This window comes from Amphiura filiformis, chromosome 7 (genome assembly GCF_039555335.1).
Source record: "Amphiura filiformis chromosome 7, Afil_fr2py, whole genome shotgun sequence".
Taxonomy (NCBI): domain Eukaryota; kingdom Metazoa; phylum Echinodermata; class Ophiuroidea; order Amphilepidida; family Amphiuridae; genus Amphiura; species Amphiura filiformis.
Genome location: NC_092634.1, coordinates 37,518,012 through 37,542,058, shown reverse-complemented (window position 1 = coordinate 37,542,058; position 24,047 = coordinate 37,518,012). Strand labels below are relative to the sequence as shown.

Genomic DNA, 24,047 nt, shown 5'->3' with positions numbered 1-24,047 from the left:
ACAATAGAGAACTCATAAAAAACTACTCGCTTGTATGTTTGCATCATCAAACAAAGAACACCAATTCAGCTGTTAGGAGGTCTCGAATCTACCAATTTGAGACTTTACGCTCATTTTTTGGGAGTAGGTCACATATATATAAATAACGGTATCAATAGAAACAATATATAAGGCAGCTTTTGGATATACCACGCTTGGATCTGTACTCTACATTGCAAGTGGTTTTGGTAAAACGTACTTAATGATCAATCCATAATAATGATGGCTTGGGAATATATTTCTGATTGCTTTAATCTTCGATCAGTTCTCGTATGTTCTGCAACATTTCTTCTTCTATCATGGTTATTCCGACCACGCAACTTGCCACCAGGACCATGGAGTGTTCCGATTCTTGGTTCACTGCCGTACCTTGCATTTGCTATGTACAGATCTCCAATGGAACCACATCGACTGTTTGACACTACTGCACGCAAATACGGAAATGTGTTCAGCCTAAATGCATTAGGATATACTGTGGTTGTGCTGAATACGTACGAGGCTATTAAAGAAGCATTTCAGAATCCATTGTTGTGTGATAGACCAAGGAACATACTGGCAGAAGAAATGAATGTTACTCCTGGTAAATGCATTTTTCATACTAGGTGTCCAACAAAATATCTTTACCATTTTAGAACCTTTTTTTATTCAATTAGGAACAATAGAGAAAATCAAAACGAGCAACCTAGTAGATTTATTCTGGTATCAAACTCGACATGATTTTTCTGTTCATTGTATTCACGTATTAAAGAGGCATGGTCCGATTTTTCATTTTCTGTTTTTTATCTTGGCTTAGAATGATGCCTACCATTCCCGGGCTACCATTAAAACAATATGTTTCCAATGTTTGAGTTGTATTGCTAAAAAGGTTTTGATATGAGAGGCCAAAACGTGTATAACAATGCCCCATAGGATGGTACATACACTTCCGGTGTGGTTCAAACAAGTCACACCATTCAAACGAAAAATATGTCGGAAGTTAAATTTCACAGGTATAATGAGATACCAAAATCTCAATTTTGATGAAGAAAAATAGGGGATGAGGCTGCCGATCGGGTCACGGACATGTAATATAATTTCCAAATTGTTAAAGATATGAACGTTTACCTGTCAAGTTTTCATTATCCTTTCTTTATTTTCTTTCTTTATTTCTTTTCTTCTTTCTTTTTTCTTTCTTTCTTTCTTTTTTTTTCTTTCTTTCTTTCTTTCTTTCTTTTCTTCCTATCTCTGTTTATCAATTTATATCAATATATCTATTTACCCATATATCTATTTATCTATCTGTCTTTTTATTATTTCTATTTATAATTTCATAATTAATTAATAGGAGTAGGGACTGCCTTCGGTGAATCTTGGAAACAACTGCGGCGCCATTCGCTGAGTACATTGCGTGGCTTTGGGGTTGGTAAGAGACCCTTTGAAGAGCAGATATCGCAGGAAACCAAAAGTCTTTTGGACGAATTTAGAAAACGTGAAAAACAACCATTCGATCCTCAATATTTGATCGGGAATGCTGTATCGAATGTGATATGCTCGGTTGTTTTTGGTCAACGCTATGAATACACCGATGAAGATTTTAAGGAGCTTCTCGTCATTATAAACCAGCAAACAGAGATCATGGGGGCTGGCGGGCTTGTACTCTTTATCCCATTTATGAAGTACTTTCGTCCCGAACTATGCAAATTGTTTAAAGAAAACGTGACACGACTTATTAAATTCATTAATAAGAACATCGATAGCCATCGCACACATCACGATCCTAAAAATCCTCGAGATTTCATTGACGTCTTCTTGACTGAAATCGAGGAAAATCAAAAGGAGACCCTACAGTCACATATCAATAACCAATCTCTGACCACCACAATCGGGCATCTCTTCGGTGCCGGATTCGAAACTACTACAACGACACTCCGATGGGCTTTATTATACATGATGGCATATCCTGATGTTCAAAGTCAGGTTCAGCAAGAAATTGATAACAAAGTTGGTCGCGATCGTCTACCCCAGCTTTCCGATATTCCAAATCTACCTTTCACCGGAGCTACATTGTTGGAAATTCAACGCATTGCAACAATACTTCCATCAGGCGTTGTTCATTGTGCAGCAGAAACTACCGTGGTCAACGGGTACACTATTCCAAAAGGGGCTTTCCTAGTGTCTAACTTGTGGAGCGTACATCATAACCCCAAGATATGGAAAGAGCCGTCGCAATTTAACCCAGCACGTTTTCTTGATCCATCTGGCTATGTTATCCAGAGGCCTGAGTTGATACCATTTTCTATCGGTAAGCCGTATACATATCGAACTAACTTAACCCCATGAGAACTACCTGCCTATTGGTCAAAAAGGAGTTTTCATAATTGGACCAATCAGCAATATTGTTAGATTTCACCACACTAAAAAATGGGGGTGAATTATTTACAAAATTCCATTCTGATTGGTGATTAAAATGAAGATATCATGTAATTGACCAATCACAGGCAATGTTAGATCGGCAGGGGAGAGTGGGGTAAGTTGAGCCAGGGGGTAAGTTGAGCCACCCCCTCTAGAAAGAAAATTAAAAACTTATCTTACTTTGCAGTTCCACTTATTTGTATATGACATAACAGAGGCTTCTCAAGTGTAATATGGAATCATTTGCACATAGGGTAAGAAAGCTGCATTAGAAAGTTAATTTTTCGCACTTATGTTGAACTTTTGGCAAAAAACAATTTTTTTCATGTTTCACCCAGAAAGAAAAAGGCTAAAATGATAGCATTCTGGGTATTGAGGATGTGATATATGAACACTATTTTAGAAAACTATTTACAACTGTAACAAGTTTTAGTCAGGTGGGAGGCTTGGTTGTTGACAAAAAGGGTCACATGGGGTAAGTTGAGCCACAGGCCATGGGGCAAGTTGAGCATAGGAAAAACCTGCAGAAATTTCCCCGATTTTTTTATTCAAAGTAAAATCTTGTCAGAAATTACTTGTATGCAATATTTAGATCAAACTACTTCTATATCAAACTATTTTGCGAAATAAAGACCTGAAAACAACAATTAAAAAAAAGGCAAAATTGAATTTCACAGCTATGGCATATACTGTGCATTTCTATGGTGGATCAACTTGCCCCCGGGACTGGCTCAACTTACCCCACCGTTGGGGTAAGTTGAGCCAATTTGCAAATGATTTTTGGCGTCTCACTGTGCGAAAGTGCAAAATATTGATTACAATTTTGTGGTATCATAACCAAGTAAACATACATATGTTTCATTTGTAACACTGCATTTGGGTCCTGCTTTATTTATTTGAGCGTAGTGAAAGTAAATGTAAAAAGTGGCTCAACTTACCCCACTCTCCCCACGTTTTCTTGATTCATCTGGCTATGTTATCCAGAGGCCTGAGTGGATACCATTTTCTATCGGTAAGCCGTATACATATCGAAACTAACTTAACCCCATGAGAACTACCTGCCTATTGGTCAAAAAGGAGTTTTCATAATTGGACCAATCAGCAATATTGTTAGATTTCACCACACTAAAAAATGGGGGTGAATTATTTGCAAAATTCCATTCTGATTGGTGATTAAAATGAAGATCTATATCATGTAATTGACCAATCACAGGCAATGTTAGATCGGCAGGTAGTGCTCAGGGGGTTAACTTTTCCCGGGACTTTTCCTTGAGAGAACACTCTTTTTGTGAAGTAGAAATTTTGTCTTTCTTTCTTTCTTTCTTTCCTTCCTTCCTTCCTTCCTTCCTTCCTTCCTTCCTTCCTTCCTTCCTTCCTTCCTTCCTTCCTTCCTTCCTTCCTTCTTTCTTTCTTTCTTTCTTTCTTTCTTTCTTTCTTTCTTTCTTTCTTTCTTTCTTTCTTTCTTTCTTTTTCTTTCTTTCTTTCTTTCTTTCTTTCTTTCTTTCCTTCTTTCTTTCTTTCTTTCCTTCTTTCTTTCTTTCTTTTTCTGTCACTTCCTCATCTTATGTACCTCCTGCTTGATGTTCTCCTTTTTCTTTATCATTTTTATCTTCTTGTCAACAGGACGGAGAAACTGTCTGGGAGAGAATATGGCTAAGATGGAACTTTTCTTGTTCTTTACTCACATGATGCACCAATTCGCATTTACGGCACCAAACGTTCCTTTCGAACTTTCTCTTGACGGTATTTCGGGTATAACATACCAACCTAAACCATTTAATGTTGCTGTCACTCCAAGGCACTAGACATCATCAAATGAACAATTAAGGTCTTTCAGAGTCTTACTCTCGTCAACCCATGAAGACGAATCAGTCCACATGGTATTGGCAATGCTTAATGATTTGTTAGCTGCGCACTGACGTACTTTCAGACATGCATGTAGTGAAAATACCATAACTTTTTAATTATTAACGGAAGATAATGTAAAAGCATATGTGATTGTACACGACGAATGAGCCGTAAATCCTCCCCGGTCAATTTTGTTTTATTTCGGTTTTAGAAAATATATATCATAAGCTTTAAAATAGTACATCATTTGACTTCAAACGATATCCAGAAGCGGGGTTATGGTTTGTTGAACTTTGCTCCATCAACAAAATGGTTTTCGTTTCTACATGTGTCTCTTTTTCCACATTGCTTGTAATAAATATCAAACAGTCTTAATTGGTGATCATTTCAAATCATCCCCAAGTCAACGAGGTTCAGGAATATCCTCTCATTGTTAATTGTTGGTTATACATACCTGATACCTAGACAAAATATAATGATTTGTAACCACCACTTGAACAGGATTTAGCAAAAGCAAACAAAGACCAGAGCTATTATGAATTCTATACACATCTAAGGTAGAAACTTATAATCCTCTTCAACAATAGGACTATTGATTAGTTTAAAAGAAGATACATGTCGCGGCAACTTGAGGTACCGATAACTCAGAATACAATTTAGGACATTTACGGCTTATTCGTGCTGTACGGTCACATATACATTTTTGTAAAACCAAGGCATAAAGTAATCTAAATTTATCTAATACACCTGAGAACTCGTCATTTTACGTCACGCCGACTTGCAATGCGCAGTAAAGATGTTCGATAAACGATGTGCGCATCGGCGCAGAGCGGCGTGACGCAGAATGAAGAGTTCTTAGGTGTACTCGCAAAGGCTTATGGGATTTACCGAAAAGGTCAATTTCATATTATGCACTAAATGGATAGAGGCGATTGCAATGAAAAAGCTAATACATAATTCCTAACAGTTACGTAATCAGTCTGTCCCGGCGCGAAAAACCAAGAATTCACGGAATTCTCAGCACAATATTTGACCAAAATGTAGGTTTTAAATGTCAAAACCGCAAGTGTTCCTTACAATATATTTCAACATATATGTCATTAAATGAAAGAGCACACTTATATTAGAGTCACGCGGTAGCCGTGACCAGCAAGTTTTAAGAAAAAAAGACTGATAAAGAAGACTAATAACAGATGCTCCCGCGAGACTATATTTACACTTAAAACATTAAAACACTTGACTTCTATTGTTCGATGTTATTTTTCGCTGGGTACAAAATGTATCTAAAACCATGCTAAATGTTATTTACAGTCCCAGGTGTAATATCTTGACAACTCATTAATTCCAAAAGGGCCACCAATCCTACAGTCAATCATTGTTCGTTATAAACAAGTATTTTTGCTTCCATTTCACGCGGTATTTCATAGCGAAAATTAGTTGCAAATCATACTGATCCAGAATTTTTAGACACTGCTACAGGTCTACCTGGTTATCACCTTCACACTACTTTTTCAGATTCACTTCCAAATATACCCTAGCAGTTTCTGAGATACCCTACATACAAATTCTGAGCCCCATTTGCCAAAAAATCGAGTTTTTCACAATTCTTTTGTTCTTATTGGACGACGCATCCATTTATATAATAAATGCTGTATTTCGACACAGTAATTTACAGCAGAGGCCCGTGGCCTAATGGTTAGGGCGCTTGACTCTAGATACGCTATCCCGAGTTCGAAACCCGGTGACCAACTGATTTTTTTTTCAATGTTTTATTAAACAATTTATTTTCATTAATCAAGGATAACATAATTTTAAACATCCAGTGCTATTGTGATATTAATTTTTTATTAAAGCAAGTTGTTTGATTCTCAGGAAATTGTTTATTATTGTGTTAAGGGCGTATTTAAAACACAGCAGCATAGTGTGATACAACACCATCTAGGATCAAAAGAAATCTGAATATCACAAGAAACTAGATCAGGTATTATAGGGTATGCAATACGACGTTATCATTGTTATTCTCATTTAAATATATTTTGTCCTACCACGGGCAAATTCGCATGATAATAGGACAATAAAACATGATTGTGATATGTATGAATGGTTGTTGAATCGATTTAGAGACCTGACTCTCTGTCATCTTCAGCTATCGTAGAACATGACAATTGTCATACCGTCCCGGTAGGTTGATTACAAACACTCTGTAGGTGTGGAAAATTGTTCCGCCAGGATGGAAGGCCAGCAGGAAAAAATATCCAAATAACATTTATCAAGCATATATAGTACGGAAGCGTCTATGTGACACAACTTGACAAGATAATTATCTTGCCATGTCGACTTATTATCAGCATTATGTCAACATGATATAAAATATCCCGCCAAGACAACTGAACAAACAAGTCAACATGGCAAGATAAATTATCATGCTAAGTCGACATACCAAAATGGATGTCGTCTTCGCGAAATAAATTATTATGCTAAGTCAATTTAGCAACAAATTAATGTCTACATAGCAGGATATTTTGTCACGTCCAGTTGACTTAACAAACAATATAGGTCAACATGGTAAGATAAATTATCATACCAAGGAATATTAATTTTGGACACCGTATAATTTAAATTATTGAAAAGCATCCTCGGGATGTAGAGGAGGGGGCGGCCCGAAATTAAAGGGAAAATTAAATCTCAAAAGACCGCCGACAACCGCCGCTCAATAGGGATATCCAACTAGATTGCCCCGCAGGGCTACAAAGAACAACAAACCGCGAAATTTGGATATCCAGCTAGATTGCCCCGCAGGATTCAGGAACCACAAATCTTGAAATATCGATATCCTACAAATTAAAACCACAAACCGCGAAAAACCGCCAACAACTGCCGCTCAATGGAAATATTCAACTATATGGCCCCGCAGGGCTACAAAGAACCGCAAACCGCGAAATTTGGATATCCAACTAGTTTGCCCCGCAGGGCTATAAAGAACCACACCCGCGAAATATGGATGTCCAACAAGTTTTAACTATAATTATAATTAGCCCTCGATAGAGGGCAAGGCTTGAAAGATTAGGGAAATTATAGCCACGAACCCCGAAAGTTGCCTTAACAAACAATATAAGTCAACATGGTAAGATAAATTATCATACCCAGTAATAGTAATTTTTGACACCGTATAATTTAAATGATTGAAAAGCATCCTCGGGATGTAGAGGAGGGGGCGGCCCGAAATTAAAGGGAAAATTAAAACCACAAATCTCAAAAGACCGCCGACAACCGCCGCTCAATAAGGATTGTGGCTACAAAGAACCACAAACCGCAAAATTTTGATATCCAGCTAGATTGCCCCGCAGGACTCAGGAACCACAAATCTTGAAATATGGATATCCTACAAATTAAAACCACAAACCGCCAAAAACCGCCAACAACTGCCGCTCAATAGAAATATCCAACTAGATTGCCCCGCAGGGTTTCAAAGAACCACAAACCGCGAAATTTGGATATGCAACTAGATTGCCCCGCAGGGCTTTAAAGAACCACACACCGCGAAATATGGATGTCCAACAAGTTTTAACTATAAATTAGCCCTCGATAGAGGGCAAGGCTTGAAGGATAAGGAAAAATTATAACCACGAACCGCGAAAGACCTCCAACAACCGCCGCTCAATAGAGATATCCAACTAGATTGCCTGCAGGGCTACAAAGAACCACAAACGGCGAAATTTGGATATCCAACTAGGTTGCCCCGCAGGGCTACAAAGAACCACACACCGCGAAATATGGATATCCAACAAGCTTAAACAATAAATTAGCCCCGATAGAGGACAGGGCTTGAAGAATAAAGGAATACCACGAACCGCGAAAGACCGCCAACAACCGCCGCTCAATAGAGATATCCAACTAGATTGCCTGCAGGGCTACAAAGAACCACAAACGGCGAAATTTGGATATCCAACTAGACTGCCCCAGGGCTACAAAGAACCACGTACATTTTAGTTATAGGTCTAGCTGCATATACTCGTATTTTTTATTGTCAGAAATCAAGGATAATATTATTCAAACTTCTATTTTTCGCTTTATTCGTCTTATGGAGTACTTCGTAACCGGATGACTTTTCAAGCTTGGAGCTATTCGGCTTCATTCATAAAAAGAAAGGAAATCTACCAAAAAAACGTTGACAACGTAAAGAAAGCAGCAACTTTAAAAAGCCCCACCTCGGCTCACTTTTTGAAACTTGGTCCCATTTTGAACATCAACAGCAAAATCGGCGTTTTTATTTTATTTTTGTAAACAAAATACAGCGTTTCCAACAAGTTATAACGTTTTAATAATAGCATGACTGGCATTATATGCCTACTTGTTATTCATTTAATTCGATCATTAATCATGAAATTAATATTATAAAACAAAACATATATAGGATGTTGGCTTACCACGCAAGAGCATTATTACCTTTCTGATCTTACAAATTAATATCGCATCGGCACATTAAAGACACATAACACATCTGGAAATGTTTGAAGTTGATAATATTATGATAAAGTTTAAATCAGTCCCAGGAAATCAGTACGTTTTACAAATGGGACCAAGTTTCAAAAAGTGAGCCGAGGTGGGGCTTTTTAAACTTGCTGCTTTCTTTACGTTGTCAACGTTTTTTTGGTAGATTGTCCATATACTAGGCTCATAATGAGCATTGGTTAATTCTCTTTAAATTGCTAATCTTGTGCAAAAATTTACTATTTTCGCCTGTTTTGTCATACGGTTGAATGATGACTTTGCCAAAGAGCTCTTACAAATTGATACGCTCAAAAATATCTGATCCTGTGTCATATACTGGGGTACACAAAAAAGGTGGTTTTGTTAAATTTTGATGTGCAGCTTGGATTTCAAAACACTGTCTCTTGAGTGTTCCTTCACTTAAAAGATTCAATTAGGTCTTAAATTGAGGCAAATTTATTCTATATTACTCATGTTTTTAACCTGTTTTAAAATAATTTTAAATTATTTTCTTATGACGTTTGGCATGAAATGTGCCAAGGGTGGTTGAGGATTAGGGGGAGGAGGATTAGGGGGAGGGATTCGTATCGTAAATTTGATCTAAAACCCCTATTAAGAATGTTTAATCTATATAGTAAAAAATGTCTAAATGAACTCCCAGATATCTAATCATAAATAAATACAGAAGGTCATTTTAAAGACTAATTCTTGCTCAGAATGATTGTAAATGTGGAAAAAAAAGAGGTGGTGTGAAATCCCACCTACTTTGTGATTGTTTTTGCCCGCACTCTCTCATTTTTTAACCGATTTCCATAAAAAAAAGGTGTCAAAATGCTCAGGAGAATGAACCACATCAAATGAGATGCGTAGGTAAAATGTTTGAAACATTTCATTTTTTTACTATGTAACACAAAGGTACCCCATGTTGTGACACAGGACCTTCTACTCTCTGCCTGTACTCCACCCCCGGGACTCCACCCTCTAGATTCAAGAGGACAAGCAAGCTGGATGCGATACAACGTAAAGCAGTATTCAGACTTTTTATTGTACGTAAAATATTGTATGTAACATATACGAGGGGGTATCAAAAAGTTTTAGAAATCGCCCAGAAGTGAAAGAGCTATATCAATGAAATTTTGTCAGTGCAATCACTGGTCCTTATGTACATTATGGTCTAAAAATGGTCTCATAGGTATGTTTACTTTTTTTACAGGTGGCACTAGATGCCAATAACCTGCTGCCCCAGTTACTGCGCATAAACTGCAAGATTGAGAAAATTGAGGCAAGTAGCATTATCCTGCTTTTGAAGGGTTGCAGTGCCTAGAAAATTGATGATGAAATGAAAGTTATCTTCGGTGGTGATTGGGATATGTCACTGTCACTTTTTGGAAAAGGAATTTTTATTTCATCACATATTTTCTTGGCACTGTAACCCTTAAAATGGAACTTAATCATGCTGCATGCCTCAATTGTCTCCATTTTGCTGGTTATGCGGTTACATAGGCAGGTAGTGACATCTAGTTCCTGTAAAGAAAGTAAACATACCTATGAGACCATTTTTGCACCATAGTGTAAAGAAGGACCAGTGATTGCACTGACAAAATTTCATTGATATAGCTCTTTCACTTCTGGGCGATTTCTAAAACTTTTGATACCCCCTCGTATACGCTATTTAATCTATTGCCATTCTATTTTTCAGTAATGTTTAAGTTCTAAGGAATGTTTGATGACGAAAAATCGATAATATATTTCTGCTAGATATTATATGTAACATATTATCGATTTTTCGTCATCAAACATTCGTTAGAACTTAAACATTACTGGAAATAGAATGGCAATAGATAACGTATATATGTTGCATACAATATTGTACGTCTGGAGTCTGTGGAGCGCTTTAGAGGATATCCTTTTCATTGATCAAATCAATATAACTTCCCAGGCGCGAACAAGGCAGTATAAACAAGAATTTGCTACTCCACAACTCAATTATGTAATGACCATTCACCAATTAATTATAGAAAATTCTGAAACACTTAAGAAAGTTCTCGCAATCTTATTGGCTCTTAGCTGTTTAATATGACACAATATAAAACGGTTCAGCGCGTGCGTGAAGACGAAATAGACAATAGACATACTCACTATTTGAACCAATCGCAGTCGCATAGCAACAGCGGGACTGATCGATTCCAAGTCCCAGGTAGTAATTTCTCATGTAAATGTACCATGCGTTTAAGAATGAGAATAAAGGTATTGTTTTTAGCCGCTGTCGTGCATCTATCGTCTCATATAACACTCTCGACATCATTATTTTTGTTTCACTAAAAATTACGCCCGTGTTATATGAACCGGTAGATGCACGACAACGACTAAAAACAATACCTTTATTCTCTAAATACCTTTATTCTATAATAATTATAGCCTTAATATAACGCAAGTGTATTTAAAGCATACTTAACAAATTTCCTCCAGCCTTGCAATAGGCCTACATAGCTATGATAATAGTCGGTTTGAGTTGTGTATGCTATGATTGAAGAACAGCGATGGATATACTGTTACTTGTATATGATACTACTTTAATCATACAAACAAGTGTTTCAATTGTATTTAGTGATTACCCGAGATAGTGCTGAAATTCATATTTAGTTTATTTAAATATACGGAACATATTTATAACAACTTTTCATAAAATAATGTGATTCCATAGAAGAAGAACTACCTTGTGCTTATGTATTTCAGTGTCCCCTCAATTACAAACACAACAAAATATATATTTGGCCTCACTATCCCGATCAATAGACCATTAAACTATTACATTCACAAATAGATAACAATATAGGCCTACAAACAGACAGCTTTAGGATATACGCTTGGATGATCTGAATTCTACATTGCAAGTGGTAAAACCAAGGCTACGACACTGGCTCATATGCATAGCAAAATGACCCGTCTCCTCCGCAGCCAATTTGGTTTCGCTCCATCGAAATCAAGCTGGCCACGGAGGAGACTTCCCTCCTTTGTGTTTGTTCATTTGTGTATGGAGAGCCATTCTTGGAGTCTATAATGACTTAGGCTACGCTCTCAGCTAGAGTCCGACGCTGCATTGTACTAGAAATACCTTTTCTGTGAAATCGCTATAGATCCAACCGGGAACACGTATTCATTTTGAAAATATAGCATTAAAATTAGTATCACCCTTGTGGCCCCCGTGCAGTGGAAAACCTTAATTCTTTCATTAAAAAGAAATGAAAATTAAAAAAAACACGGATCCACCTGTGCACCTATAAAATGGGCACATCAATTTGTCTCAAATATGAATGAATTTTAAGAAACATACGGGATATGATGAACCATTGACCTGACGCCATGATAGTAGGATCTATTAGTCGTTTTATATACAATGTATATACCGTCATAATACCAATATTTGTCATAATATATAATGAGTAATATTTAGCAACGTAAATGTGCAGTTCATGTACACAAACGTATACTGATCTTTATGATATTCAGGTTGTTGTACATCACATATAACATGTCACATAGGAGGTCATACGTGTTGACCTTCATCTATTGTATTTGTTCATCTGTGTATGGAGAGAAGAAACGCCATTAAACGCCATTAAAACTCCATCAGTATTAGGGCGTAGTTCAGTGAACTCACCGGATTGCTATTCCAAGTACTTTGATAATACAGATAATATGTATTAATGGGTCGAGGCGATTGCATCAGTTGAAAACCTAATAAATTATTCATAACAGTTACGTAATCAATCGATAGTGCGGACACTTTTCATTTGCAAACCACCAAAATTCGTGATCTTTTAGCGTTGGAAAAGAAACCACGTGGATAGAGTGCCCTCTCAAGAATAGGTTCTCTGTGGTAAAACGTACTCAATGTTCACCTAATCAGCTAATCAATAATAATTATGGTTTGGGAATATATTTCTGATTACTTTGATCTTCGATCAGTTTTCTTATGTTCTGCAATATTTCTCCTCATGTCGTGGTTATGCCGACCACGCAACTTGCCACCAGGACCCTGGAGTGTTCCGATTCTTGGTTCGCTGCCGTACCTTGCATTTGCTATGTACAGATCTCCAATGGAACCACATCGACTGTTTGACACTACTGCACGCAAATACGGAAATGTGTTCAGTCTGAATGCATTTGGTTATACTGTGGTTCAGAGAGTAGTTACAGAGAGTAGTTATTCTTGAGAGGGCACTCACCTCATTTGCATGGCAAAATTACCCGTCTCCTCTGCAGCCAATTTGGTTTCGCTCCATCGAAATCAAGCTGGTCACGGAGGAGACTACTTCCCTTGTGTTTGTTCATTTGTGTATGGAGAGCCCTTCTTGGAGTCCGTTTGGACTCAGGCTACGCTCTCAGCTAGAGTCCGACGCTGCATTGTACTAGAAACACCTTCTCTGTGAACTCGCTAGAGCAAGGAAAATAAAAACTGGTTTCATTACTATCTGTTTTTGAGCTTTTTTGCAGGTTTGCGACCATGGTGTTACCACAACTGTCTTTGCGTCATTAACATATGCTGGAGTCTAGCACAGGTCAACCAAAGTCCCGGATTTTAATAAGACAATAATGATTGACACACACACCAGGAAGTTTCTCATCCAAAAGAATGAGAAAATTTAAATTCTCACCATTTTGGCCGTTTCTCATCAAAATGTCCGTTTTCTCATCAAAACTTCCTTTAGTGTATTAAGTTAGCTTAGGCCTATTGATCCTAAAGTTGCTGGTAGGGTAAAACACGTTTTAGGGGGGTGTTTAAAAAAGTTGGCCACACATGCGTATAGGCCTACATTATCATACTTGAGTGCCCCTCCCCGGTGAGAGACTCATTTGGTCACCGTCCTAAGCGTCCTTGCCCACACGAGTCGCCCAGGAGTAGGCCCTACCCGGCATTATTAATTATTAGTGGTTAGCCTCCTAAATACAGTCGCGTATCGTGTTGTTAATTATCGTTACTTGTGTCCATGGATATGACCCCATGTATAAGTAGGCCCCTAGTCTTCATAAAATTCACACAGTCTATGCCATGTCATTTACGGATACAAAGAGGATAATAATGTTGAGGGCGCCCACAAATCTTACACCGTCTTACACAATGTTCCAAGGCAAAGTTCAGTTTAATATTTACTCATCGTAAAAATACAGACGTTTTATTATGTGATGATGTTGTCTGGATGGGTGGACAGTTGTCACACTGTGGAAAAACAACAACCGGGAATCCGCATTCATTTACAAATAGCATTAAATTAGTATCACATAGTGGCCTCCGTGCAGTGGAAAACCTTAATTCTTTCATCAAAAACAAATGAAAATGACAAAAAAAACCGGATCCACCTGTACGCCTATAAAATGGGCACAGAAATTTGTCTCAAATATGAATGAATTTTAAGAAACATACGGGATATGATGAACCAATGACCTGACGCCATGATAGTAGGATCTATTAGTCGTTTTATATACAATGTATATACCGTGTTGTCATAATACCAATATTTGACATAATATATAACGAGTAATATTTAGTATTGTAAATATGCAGTTCATATGCACAAACGAACACTGATCTTTATGATATTCAGGTTGTTGTACATCTCATATAACATGTCATATAGGAGGTCATATGTGTTGACCTTCTCCTATTGATTTGTTCATCTGTGTATGGAGAGGATTAGCGCCATTAAAACTCCATCAGTATTTGGGCGTAGTTCAGTGAACTCACCAGATTGCTATTCCAAGTACTTTGATAAATACAGATTATGTATTAATGGGTCGAGGCGATTGCATTGAAAAACTAATAAATTATTCATAACAGTTACGTAATCAATCGATAGTGCGGACACTTTTCATTTACAAACCACCAAAATTCGTAATCTTTTAGCGTTGGAAAAGAAACCACGTGAATAGAGTGTCATCCCCCTGGTAGTTATTCTTGAGAGGGCACTCTGTTCACCTGTTTTCCCATTACTCCAGCAATGTTAATGACGCAAAGACAGTTGTGGTAATTACCATGGTCGCAGACTCTGCAAAAAGCTTTCAAAAAATGCAGATAGTAATGAAACCAGGGACACACTCCTTGCTCTAGCGAGTTACAGAGAAGGTTTTCAGGACAGATGGGAGCAAGTTCACAGAGACTCCAGACAATGATGCTGAGAGCGTAGCCTCACAGTGATGGTAAAACGGACTCAAGAAGGGCTTCCATACACAAATGAACAAACACAAATGAGAAAGTCTTGAACTCCAGACCAGCTTGATTTCGATGGAGCGAAACCAAATTGGCTGCAGAGGAGACGGGTAATTTTGCCATGCAAATGAGGTGAGTGTCATAGCCCTGCTGTGGTTGTACTGAATACGTACGAGGCTATCAAAGAAGCATTTCAGAATCCATTGTTGTGTGATAGACCAAGGAACATACTGGCAGAAGAATTGAATGTTACTCCTGGTAAATGCATTATTCATATATTCGAGGCGTCCAACAAATAATTATTTTTACCATTTTAGAACCTTCATATTCAATTTGGAACAATATAAAAATCAAAACGAGAAAACGTGTAGAATTATTCTGGTATCAAACTCGACACGATTTTTTGTTCATTGTACTCAACGCCATTTCCCAAATTGTTCAAGATATGAACTTACAGATTATTTTAAGGGTTCAGATAACGACCTTTTCATGTATTTTTTGTCGGACCTGAGAGCACATCAGACATATCAAATTGCATTTTGTATACGAAGAATGTCCTTCTGATATCAAATAAATTTGATTTTTTGAAATTCGCGATATAATACAAATTGCATGGCAAAATATGATTAAACATTTATACTTTTGAAATTGAACAGTCCGCGAAGTAAATTGTATAAATCTAATGATATGTACTTTAAGTGTATGTAGCTGGGATGACAAGCCATCATCATATGAAAATTTTGACCTTTCGTATTGAAGATGTAGATTTTCCCCCAAAAACACCAACAAAAACAAAAATTACTAGGTCATTTTGGGAAAAAAATGTATATCTTCATTATGAAAGGTCAAATTTTTCAATTGATGGTCGACTTTTCATCCCAGCTACATACACATCAAGTACATATCATTAGATTTATAAAGTTTACTTCGAGGACTGTTAATATAAAAAATGTAAAAAATATCAAATGCTAATAATTCGCCATATTATTTGCATTATATCGCTAATTGAAAAAATCAAAATAATTTGTATTTAGAATGCAATTTGATACGTCTCATGTGCTCCCAGGTCCCACAAAAATACTGTGCAAACGTTGATATCCGCTTCCTTAATGTCATGAACGTTTACCCGTCAAGTTTAGTAAGTTTCTTCCTTCCTTTCTTTCTTTCTTTCTTTCTTTCTTTCTTTCTTTCTTTCTTTCTTTCTTTCTTTCTTTCTTTCTTTCTTTCTTTCTTTCTTTCTTTCTTTCTTTCTTTTTCTTTCTTTCTTTCTTTCTTTCTTTCTTTCTTTCTTTCTTTCTTTCTTTCTTTCTTTCTTTCTTTCTTTCTTTCTTTCTTTCTTTCTTTCTTTCTCTGTTTATCCATTTATCTATATATCATTCTGTTAAATATTTTCCTTTTTATTTTCCTCATTAATTAGGAGTAGCGTCTGCCTCTGGTGAATCTTGGAAACAACAGCGACGCTATTCCCTGAGTACATTGCGTGGCTTTGGGGTTGGTAAGAGAACCTTTGAAGAACAGATTTCGCATGAAACCAAAAGTCTTTTGGACAAACTTAGAAAACGTGAAAAACAACCATTCGATCCTCAATATTTGATCGGGAATGCTGTATCGAATGTGATATGCTCGGTTGTTTTTGGTCAACGCTACGAATACACGGATGAAGATTTTAAAGAACTTCTCGCCATTAATAATCAGCAAGCAGAGATCATTGGGGCTGGTGGACTTGTACTCGTTATCCCGTTTATGAAGTACTTGCGCCCAGAACTATGCAGATTGTTTCAAGAAAACGTAAAACGATTTGTTCAACTCGTTAATAAAATCATCGACAGCCATCGCACACATCACGACCCTAAAAAACCTCGAGATCTCATTGACGTCTTCTTGACTGAAATCAAGGAAAATCAAAAGGAGAACCTACAATCACATATCAATAACCAATCTCTGACCACCACAATCGTTCATCTCTTCGGTGCTGGAACCGAAACTACTACAACGACGCTCCGATGGGCTTTATTATACATGATGGCATATCCCGATGTTCAAAGTCAGGTTCAGCAAGAAATCGATAACAAAGTTGGTCGCGAGCGTCTACCCCAGCTTTCTGATATTCCAAATCTACCTTTCATCAGGGCTACATTGTTGGAAATTCAACGCATTGCAACAATACTTCCATCAGGCGTTGTCCATTGTGCGGCAGAAACTACCGTGGTCAACGGGTACACTATTCCAAAAGGGGCTTTCCTAGTGTCTAACTTGTGGAGCGTACATCATAACCCCAAGATATGGAAAGAGCCGTCGCAATTTAACCCAGCACGTTTTCTTGATCCATCTGGCTATGTTATCCAGAGGCCTGAGTTGATACCATTTTCTATCGGTAAGTCGTATATACAGTGTGAGTAAAAAACAGTGCAATAGGGTAAGGAAGACATCTTTATTTTGAAACCGAATTGAACTTTTTATATTTTAAAAATTTATATAAATGCTATGATCATTGCTTGTGTAAACAATGAAGTAATCAGCATTTACCGTTTTGTTTTTATGATACATTTGAGAGCGATACCCAATTTTGATTGTTGTCCACGATGCATCTTAATTTTGAATGTGTAGCACGCTCTGTAGATTTGGAACAACTTCCATTTTCTTAACCTCATTGGCACTAAAGTAGAACGGAGTTCCTACATTGTTATTGCTCCTGGTTTTGTTTAAGTGGAAGACACATTGTTTTATATTGTTATATTCAAACTTACATTGCTCATGGGTTTGTTAAGTGAAAGACACATTATTTGTAGTTATTTTCAAACTTACTTTACTCTAAAGCTGTTTATTCTCAATAAAGTTTGACTAACTGAGCGAAGAAGTTGAAATGTTGAAGGCAAATGCGTGCAAATTGCATGGAGTGAATTACAAACTATTCAGTAAGATGGACATAGTAGGCTAGGAATATTGTGTTTTGAGGTTAAACAAATTGCAATAAAAACTTTTTCACTGCAATGCATTTTAGAAAGGTCCCCAAAATGACATACTATAAGTCCAAAAAAATCCATGTAGTGGAAGTGTGTCTAATTTACATAAATCCAAAATGGCCGCCAATTGTAGGGTTTGCGCACAGATTTGGTCAAAATTTTCACCATACATACCTTTTATCATACTTTTAGTGTACTTTGAATGTCTATAATGTTATTTCAAAGATTTTTTTTGTTTGCACAAGGTTTCATATGCCTTAGCTTAAGTGTCTTTATTTGCTTAAATCCAAAATGGCTGCCAAATTAAACAATTTTGTAGAGAACTGATTATAAATAATAATAATGATCAGAATAATTGCGACAACACTTATAGACCTTTCTTATGATAAACTATGTACTTAGATCAACGCTGAAAACGACTATAGAACTAAGCTAGTTCTGGTCCTGGTACCTTTCAGGGGCATTCAGGCTACACTCACCAAGTACTGGGATCAGGTCTAGCTTAGTTCTGCCTCAGTTTCAGTACAGATCGCTGTTTGCGATGTGAATACGCAATTATTAGAATGGTCTATTCATATTGAAAAATTATTTTTGAATTTCAAATGTATCACAATATAGGTTCTTTAATTTGCATAAACACATACATTTTCAAAAAAGTGGGTTAATTTGCATTTTGATTTTGATTCTCACCTTAATACAGTGCATATGTCTATATTGGTTTACAGTCCCAGTTCAGTTGTTATTACAGGATGCAGATCATGAGGCTAACATTGTGGTATACATATTTAAAGTTAACCAGAACATTAATGTGGCAGGCTGATCAGTAGTAGCATCAAGTTCTTGGTCTGGTGGTGGTGAGTTGGTGCAACTAGTGCCACGACAACCAGTGCAGGCTGTTGAACATTGGAGGCCATACTTCCGGCATGTACATTTCTTGGTTGCACAGTCTTTCTTGCATCCGCATCTGATGACTTTAAGGAATGATGCGGGTACTGGTGGTTTATCAGTTTGTATTGGAAGATATTTCCCATCCATGACCTTCCAACCCCAGTCTCCCGGTGTCAGGTCGCCTGCCATTCCTTTCCATTCTAATATCTGATAGTACACACGCAGACTGTGGAACTTTGCTGCTGCTGAAGTTGGTGGCAAAGTCTTTGCTTCTAAGGCAGACGTGATTGATGGTACCTTTACGCAATAGCTTTTGTACCTCAAAGAGTCCAGATCGTCTGTTGAGTCACCACCATACAGGCATACAATTGCCTTCTCTCCAGCTGTAATAATGGTGTCCTTCAGGTCTGATGCTGGCTTACTAAATACCTTGGCAAGCTCACAGAAGTAGTCATTCTTCACGATTTTCTTCAGTGATACACCTTTCCCTAGTCCAAATATGCGAGAGGTTGTATCGCAGCCCAGAAGCCCATGGGCAAAGAGAATGTCGCCACACACACTACTTCCTAGGGTTTCCTTCAGCTGCTTGATATTCCATGTCTTTGGAGTTTGTCTTGGGCTCAGGTGCAAAAAAGATGTCCTTTGCATTCAGATCAGCGTAGAAAATGAGCAAGATGAGAAAGTCTGTGTCATCACCGACAAGAACTGTGTCTTTAAACCATGCATTTCGAGCTTGGAACTGAGAAGGTTTATGCGACGTTTAATATCCTCTTCTACTGAGGGCACACTACTACCCAGAAGGACGAAGTTATTTACTAAAATGGCATCTGGTTCAGCATCATATCTCTTGGATCGTCAGATATGATCTAGCATTTTGTTGGGTTAATTTTCATTCCCCAGGTGCTGCATGCTTTCTCCAATTCATTAAAGGTTCTCAAAGTCCATATCCATGATTGTGGTGTCATCTGCATATCGGATGTCACCCATTTGCACACCTGAGCCTAGATTTTGGACGTCCTTCATGACAAACTCCAGATTTAGATTGAAGAGGCATGATGAGAGATGACATTCCTGTCTAACACCAACGAGGACTTCAAAGCAATCGGTGATCTTTCCATTTACCACGACTGAGCATTTGGATTGTTCATACATTTTTGCAATGAGGTCTACTGATCTCAGACATTTCCAAAGGGCTTCCCTCCATCTGTCCATATGGTGTCAAATGCTGCTTGGAAGTCAATAAAATTCCAGTGTATTGGAATGCGTCTTTTTTAGCCTTTTCTAAGATTTGGCGTACTGTAAACTGCATCTGAGGTGCCTCTGGAACTCCTGAACCCACACCTTTCCTCTCTCAGATGGTTATCTACAGTCTGTTGTATTTGGTTAAGAAACATCCTACAGAATACTTTTACCGGGATTGACAGGAGGGTAATAGCTCTGTAGTTGGCTGGGTCCAGTCTGTCGCCCTTTTTGTATACAGAGGTTAATAGACTTTTACTCCAGTCTTCGGGGATTTTTCCTTCAGCCCAGGCGGTGTTGATGCCCTTCAACAACATTTGTTGAACAAACAGCGACTTATATATAGAAATGATCAGTGAGAGGATGCGTATGGCTGGAATTCATGTCATCCAGGCTGAAGCAGATGCCGACATTGATTGTGTGCACAGCCCTTACAGTAGCAGAGACAGAAGAGCTACCAGTTGTGGTGGCGGGTACAGACACTGACCTATTTGTGATGTTAGTGTCCAGGGCAAGTTCAACAACAGATACCTTCATGAAATTCTGTAGTAATCCTGAGATAGTGTTCCGAGTAAGTGATATCCAGCAAGCATTTGGAGATACCAGAAACTAGTTGTTGGCAGTTGGCACTTCATGCCATCACAGGATGTGACACAGTCTCAGCCATCTAATGCCGGGGAAAGCGTAACCCTTTCAACATGGTACACAAGAAAGGCAAAGATGACTTCCTAGGGAATTTTGCGAACAGTACGAGTACGCATGATGAGGTATAGAAATAAGGTGAAGGCTTCATCCTTCAGCTTTATGGGGCCAGCAAATATGATTCACTTAATGAGTACGACCACATGGTGTCTTGTGGATGTAAGCCTGATGGATGCAACACTATGACATGTAGTTGCAAGAAACTGGGTCTTCACTGTACAACAATGTGCAGAAAGTGCAGTGGCCATACTTGTTACAACACAGCACCAATCATCAAAGAGTATAATGAAAATGAAACAACTTTAGAATTAAGGTATTTCATAACTGGAGCAACGTACCTCTTCAACCACAAATTTTCAATCTGTTGCCATTTTTAGCCAATTGAGTTTGGTTTCTATAGTTGGAGGTTTCATCCAAATCGTATGGCTCCAGATGCCCTAGTTTGGTCTCAAATTGACTTTGTGCTTTTTCAATTACAGATCCGGGCTTTGGAAAGGCAGCAAATTTGGGGCGCCATTTTGGATTTCGGATACTTGCAAGGGTTGAATCATCTTAATATGGATTTATAAAAATTCCACATACCTCAAAACATATGTTTAGATACCTTACTTGTGTTTCTAGCTAGTATGGTTGGGAAATTATGAGATAAACATGAAAATGGTGACCATTTTGGACGCCATCTTGGATTTTGGACACTTGCAAGGGTTGAATCGTCTTAATGTGGATTTATAAATATTTTTCATACCTCAAAACATATGTTTGGATACCTTATTTGTGTTTCCAACTGGTATAGTTGGAAATTATGAAAAAATATGAAAATGGCGGCCATTTTGGACGCCATCTTGGATTTTGAAAAACGCCCACAGGGGATTTGCGGGGACTTTTTATCAGTGATTCTACACATATTTTTGAACCTATTCCAGAAAAAATCAGATTGTTATAATTTCCAGGTTAAAACTAATACTATTGGCCTAAAATCTGTGTGTTAATCTTAATATTGGCGGCCATTTTGGATTTATGAATACTGCGATGCACAATTAAACAAGATATGTCTCTTAATATGATATATAATGCATATAAATGTGAACTTTGTGCTTTTAAGTGCCACAACATCGACCTACGATAAGAAATCTCGGCGAAAATTGTCGAAATAGGGGCCATATCTACGTGGATATTTTTGGACTTTTAGGTAGCCATTTAGGGGACCTCACTGAAATGCACTGCAGTGAAATTTTTTTTATTGCAATTTGTTTAACCTTCACCTAAAAAAAGTGATATCTATCCTAGCCTATAGGCCCTTTTGGGCATAGAAAAACTGAAGTTGGAGTCGTGTGAGGTATGAAAGACGTAAGTTCTGTTTGTTGAATCAACAATGAGGCGAAATAAGGCAAAAATCAACCTTGATTTAAGTGTAGCATTTATAGAAACTTTAAACAATGGATAAGTTCAACTTATTTTTCACGTACTATCGACTATTTGCCCTATTGCACTTTGTTGACTCAACCTGTACATGTTGTACATTATATTTTTACTTACTCTCTTTTTGTTAAGTAAAAGTAACTGTTATTAAAACTTCTTTTCTTTCTTTCTTTCTTTCTTTCTTTCTTTCTTTCTTTCTTTCTTTCTTTCTTTCTTTCTTTCTTTCTTTCTTTCTTTCTTTCTTTCTTTCTTTCTTTCTTTCTTTCTTTCTTTCTTTCTTTCTTTCTTTCTTTCTTTCTTTCTTTCTTTCTTTCTGTCCCTTCTTCCGTTTAATTCTCCTCCTTTTTCATGTTCTTCTCTTCCCCGATCTATCTTATCTTCTTGTTCTTCAATAGGCCGGAGAAACTGTCTGGGAGAGAATCTGGCTAAGATGGAACTTTCATTGTTCTTTACTCAGATGATGCACCAATTCACTTTCATGGCACCAAACGATTCTTCCGAACTTTCATTTGAAGGTATTTCAAGTATTACCTACCAACCTAAACCATTCGAAGTTGCTGTCACTCCAAGGGACTAGACAAGCTAAAATGAACAGTTATTGTATTTCAGACTTTCACTCTCGTCAACCCATGAAGACAAATCAGCTCACATAGTATTGACAATGTTGAATGATTTGTTAGCTAAACCTAAAGGCAGCTGTGCACGCTCACACAGCCTTTTTTTAATTATTCACGCAAGATATAAAAAAATATACATTTTATTAAAGGTAATACATAGAGGAAACTAACTATAACAGCAGATTTGGTGTTAAAAGAACCCATAATATCATTAAAAAAAATTTATATCAACAACAAAAAATACTCACTTTTGTTCTTAATCTTGATAATATGTCTGACCAATAGAAAATCATCCCGTTTTACTACAAATAAGGCGAATTTGACAGTTTGCTCACAGATTTAAGTTGGAACATGTGTAAGTATTGCAAATATGCCACAAAAAAAAAATGGCATTTTTGAAAAGAATAAAGGTATATTCTGAAAAAAGATCGTACATTAAGGCTTTAGTAGAGGATCATTTACGTGTCTCGATCTATTACGTGGTTCTGTTGAACTACATGGTCTGCAATAGCCGATTTCTGTACCTCCGACCAGAGGTGACAGGATGTGTGCTAAAGTACGGGACGTCTGATACGCGATGGTACCCGTGTAGTCAACTATCGGTCTGACTTTATTTCCAGGCTTGTGGATCTTAGGTGTACCATAAATCCTCGGGATATTTTCCGCCGTTGGAAAAAGGAGGCCATACTGAGAGGTATTGATTTTACCATCTTTCTTTAAAGCCATAATGTGTGATTTGCTTCACAGCGACGCCCTCAATTTTACTCGGATTTCTACTTTTTGCATTATTATAATGCCCAGTGGTGTACTAAAATACCACGTAAAAGACTAAGCCTGAAGTACTTTCATAACAGTAAAATTTAACTTTTTATATTAAAACCGGGTCGATCTGGTTCATCGATCGACTGCTTGCTAACATCTCCCGTGGATGTCAGCTTATGTGTACACACGTCGAGCGCGATGCTCCGTGTAGTATTACATGTAACGATCGGCGCTGGAATGAAATCGCAATTTTCTTTGTTATACCTCATTTGTTTGGCTCGAAATTAAAAGGGGACAATGTAATCAGTGAAAACAAACATTTAAATAGGAATCTATTCTTTGTGCAAATCACACATTATTGCTTTAACCTACTCAATGATATAGCCACTAACTCTCTTTTATAGCGTGGTGTAGGATCAGAGGCGAGGGTTTCATGAGTTTTTCCCGGGTTCTTTTATCATTAAGCATCTCAAAAAAGTT

The 24,047-nt window shown here is 37.5% G+C and overlaps 3 protein-coding genes across 3 annotated transcripts in view; 2 read left to right on the top strand and 1 right to left on the bottom strand.

The window, feature by feature from the left end:
• The window catches only part of LOC140156492 (uncharacterized), a 130,933-nt gene that overhangs the window by 35,662 nt on the left and 71,224 nt on the right, over positions 1–24,047 (bottom strand). The window lies entirely within an intron of this gene.
• LOC140157104 (cytochrome P450 2J4-like) lies at positions 167–6,171 on the top strand. The gene is made up of 3 exons (XM_072180175.1): positions 167–619; positions 1,364–2,320; positions 4,054–6,171. The coding sequence occupies exons 1-3, from the start codon at positions 259–261 to the stop codon at positions 4,233–4,235; spliced, it is 1,500 nt and encodes a 499-aa protein (XP_072036276.1). The 5' UTR covers positions 167–258; the 3' UTR covers positions 4,236–6,171.
• On the top strand, positions 12,768–23,184 carry LOC140156493 (cytochrome P450 2J4-like). The gene is made up of 4 exons (XM_072179436.1): positions 12,768–12,959; positions 15,115–15,235; positions 16,395–17,351; positions 22,584–23,184. Exons 1-4 carry the CDS (start codon positions 12,768–12,770, stop codon positions 22,763–22,765), a joined length of 1,452 nt encoding a protein of 483 aa, XP_072035537.1. The 3' UTR covers positions 22,766–23,184.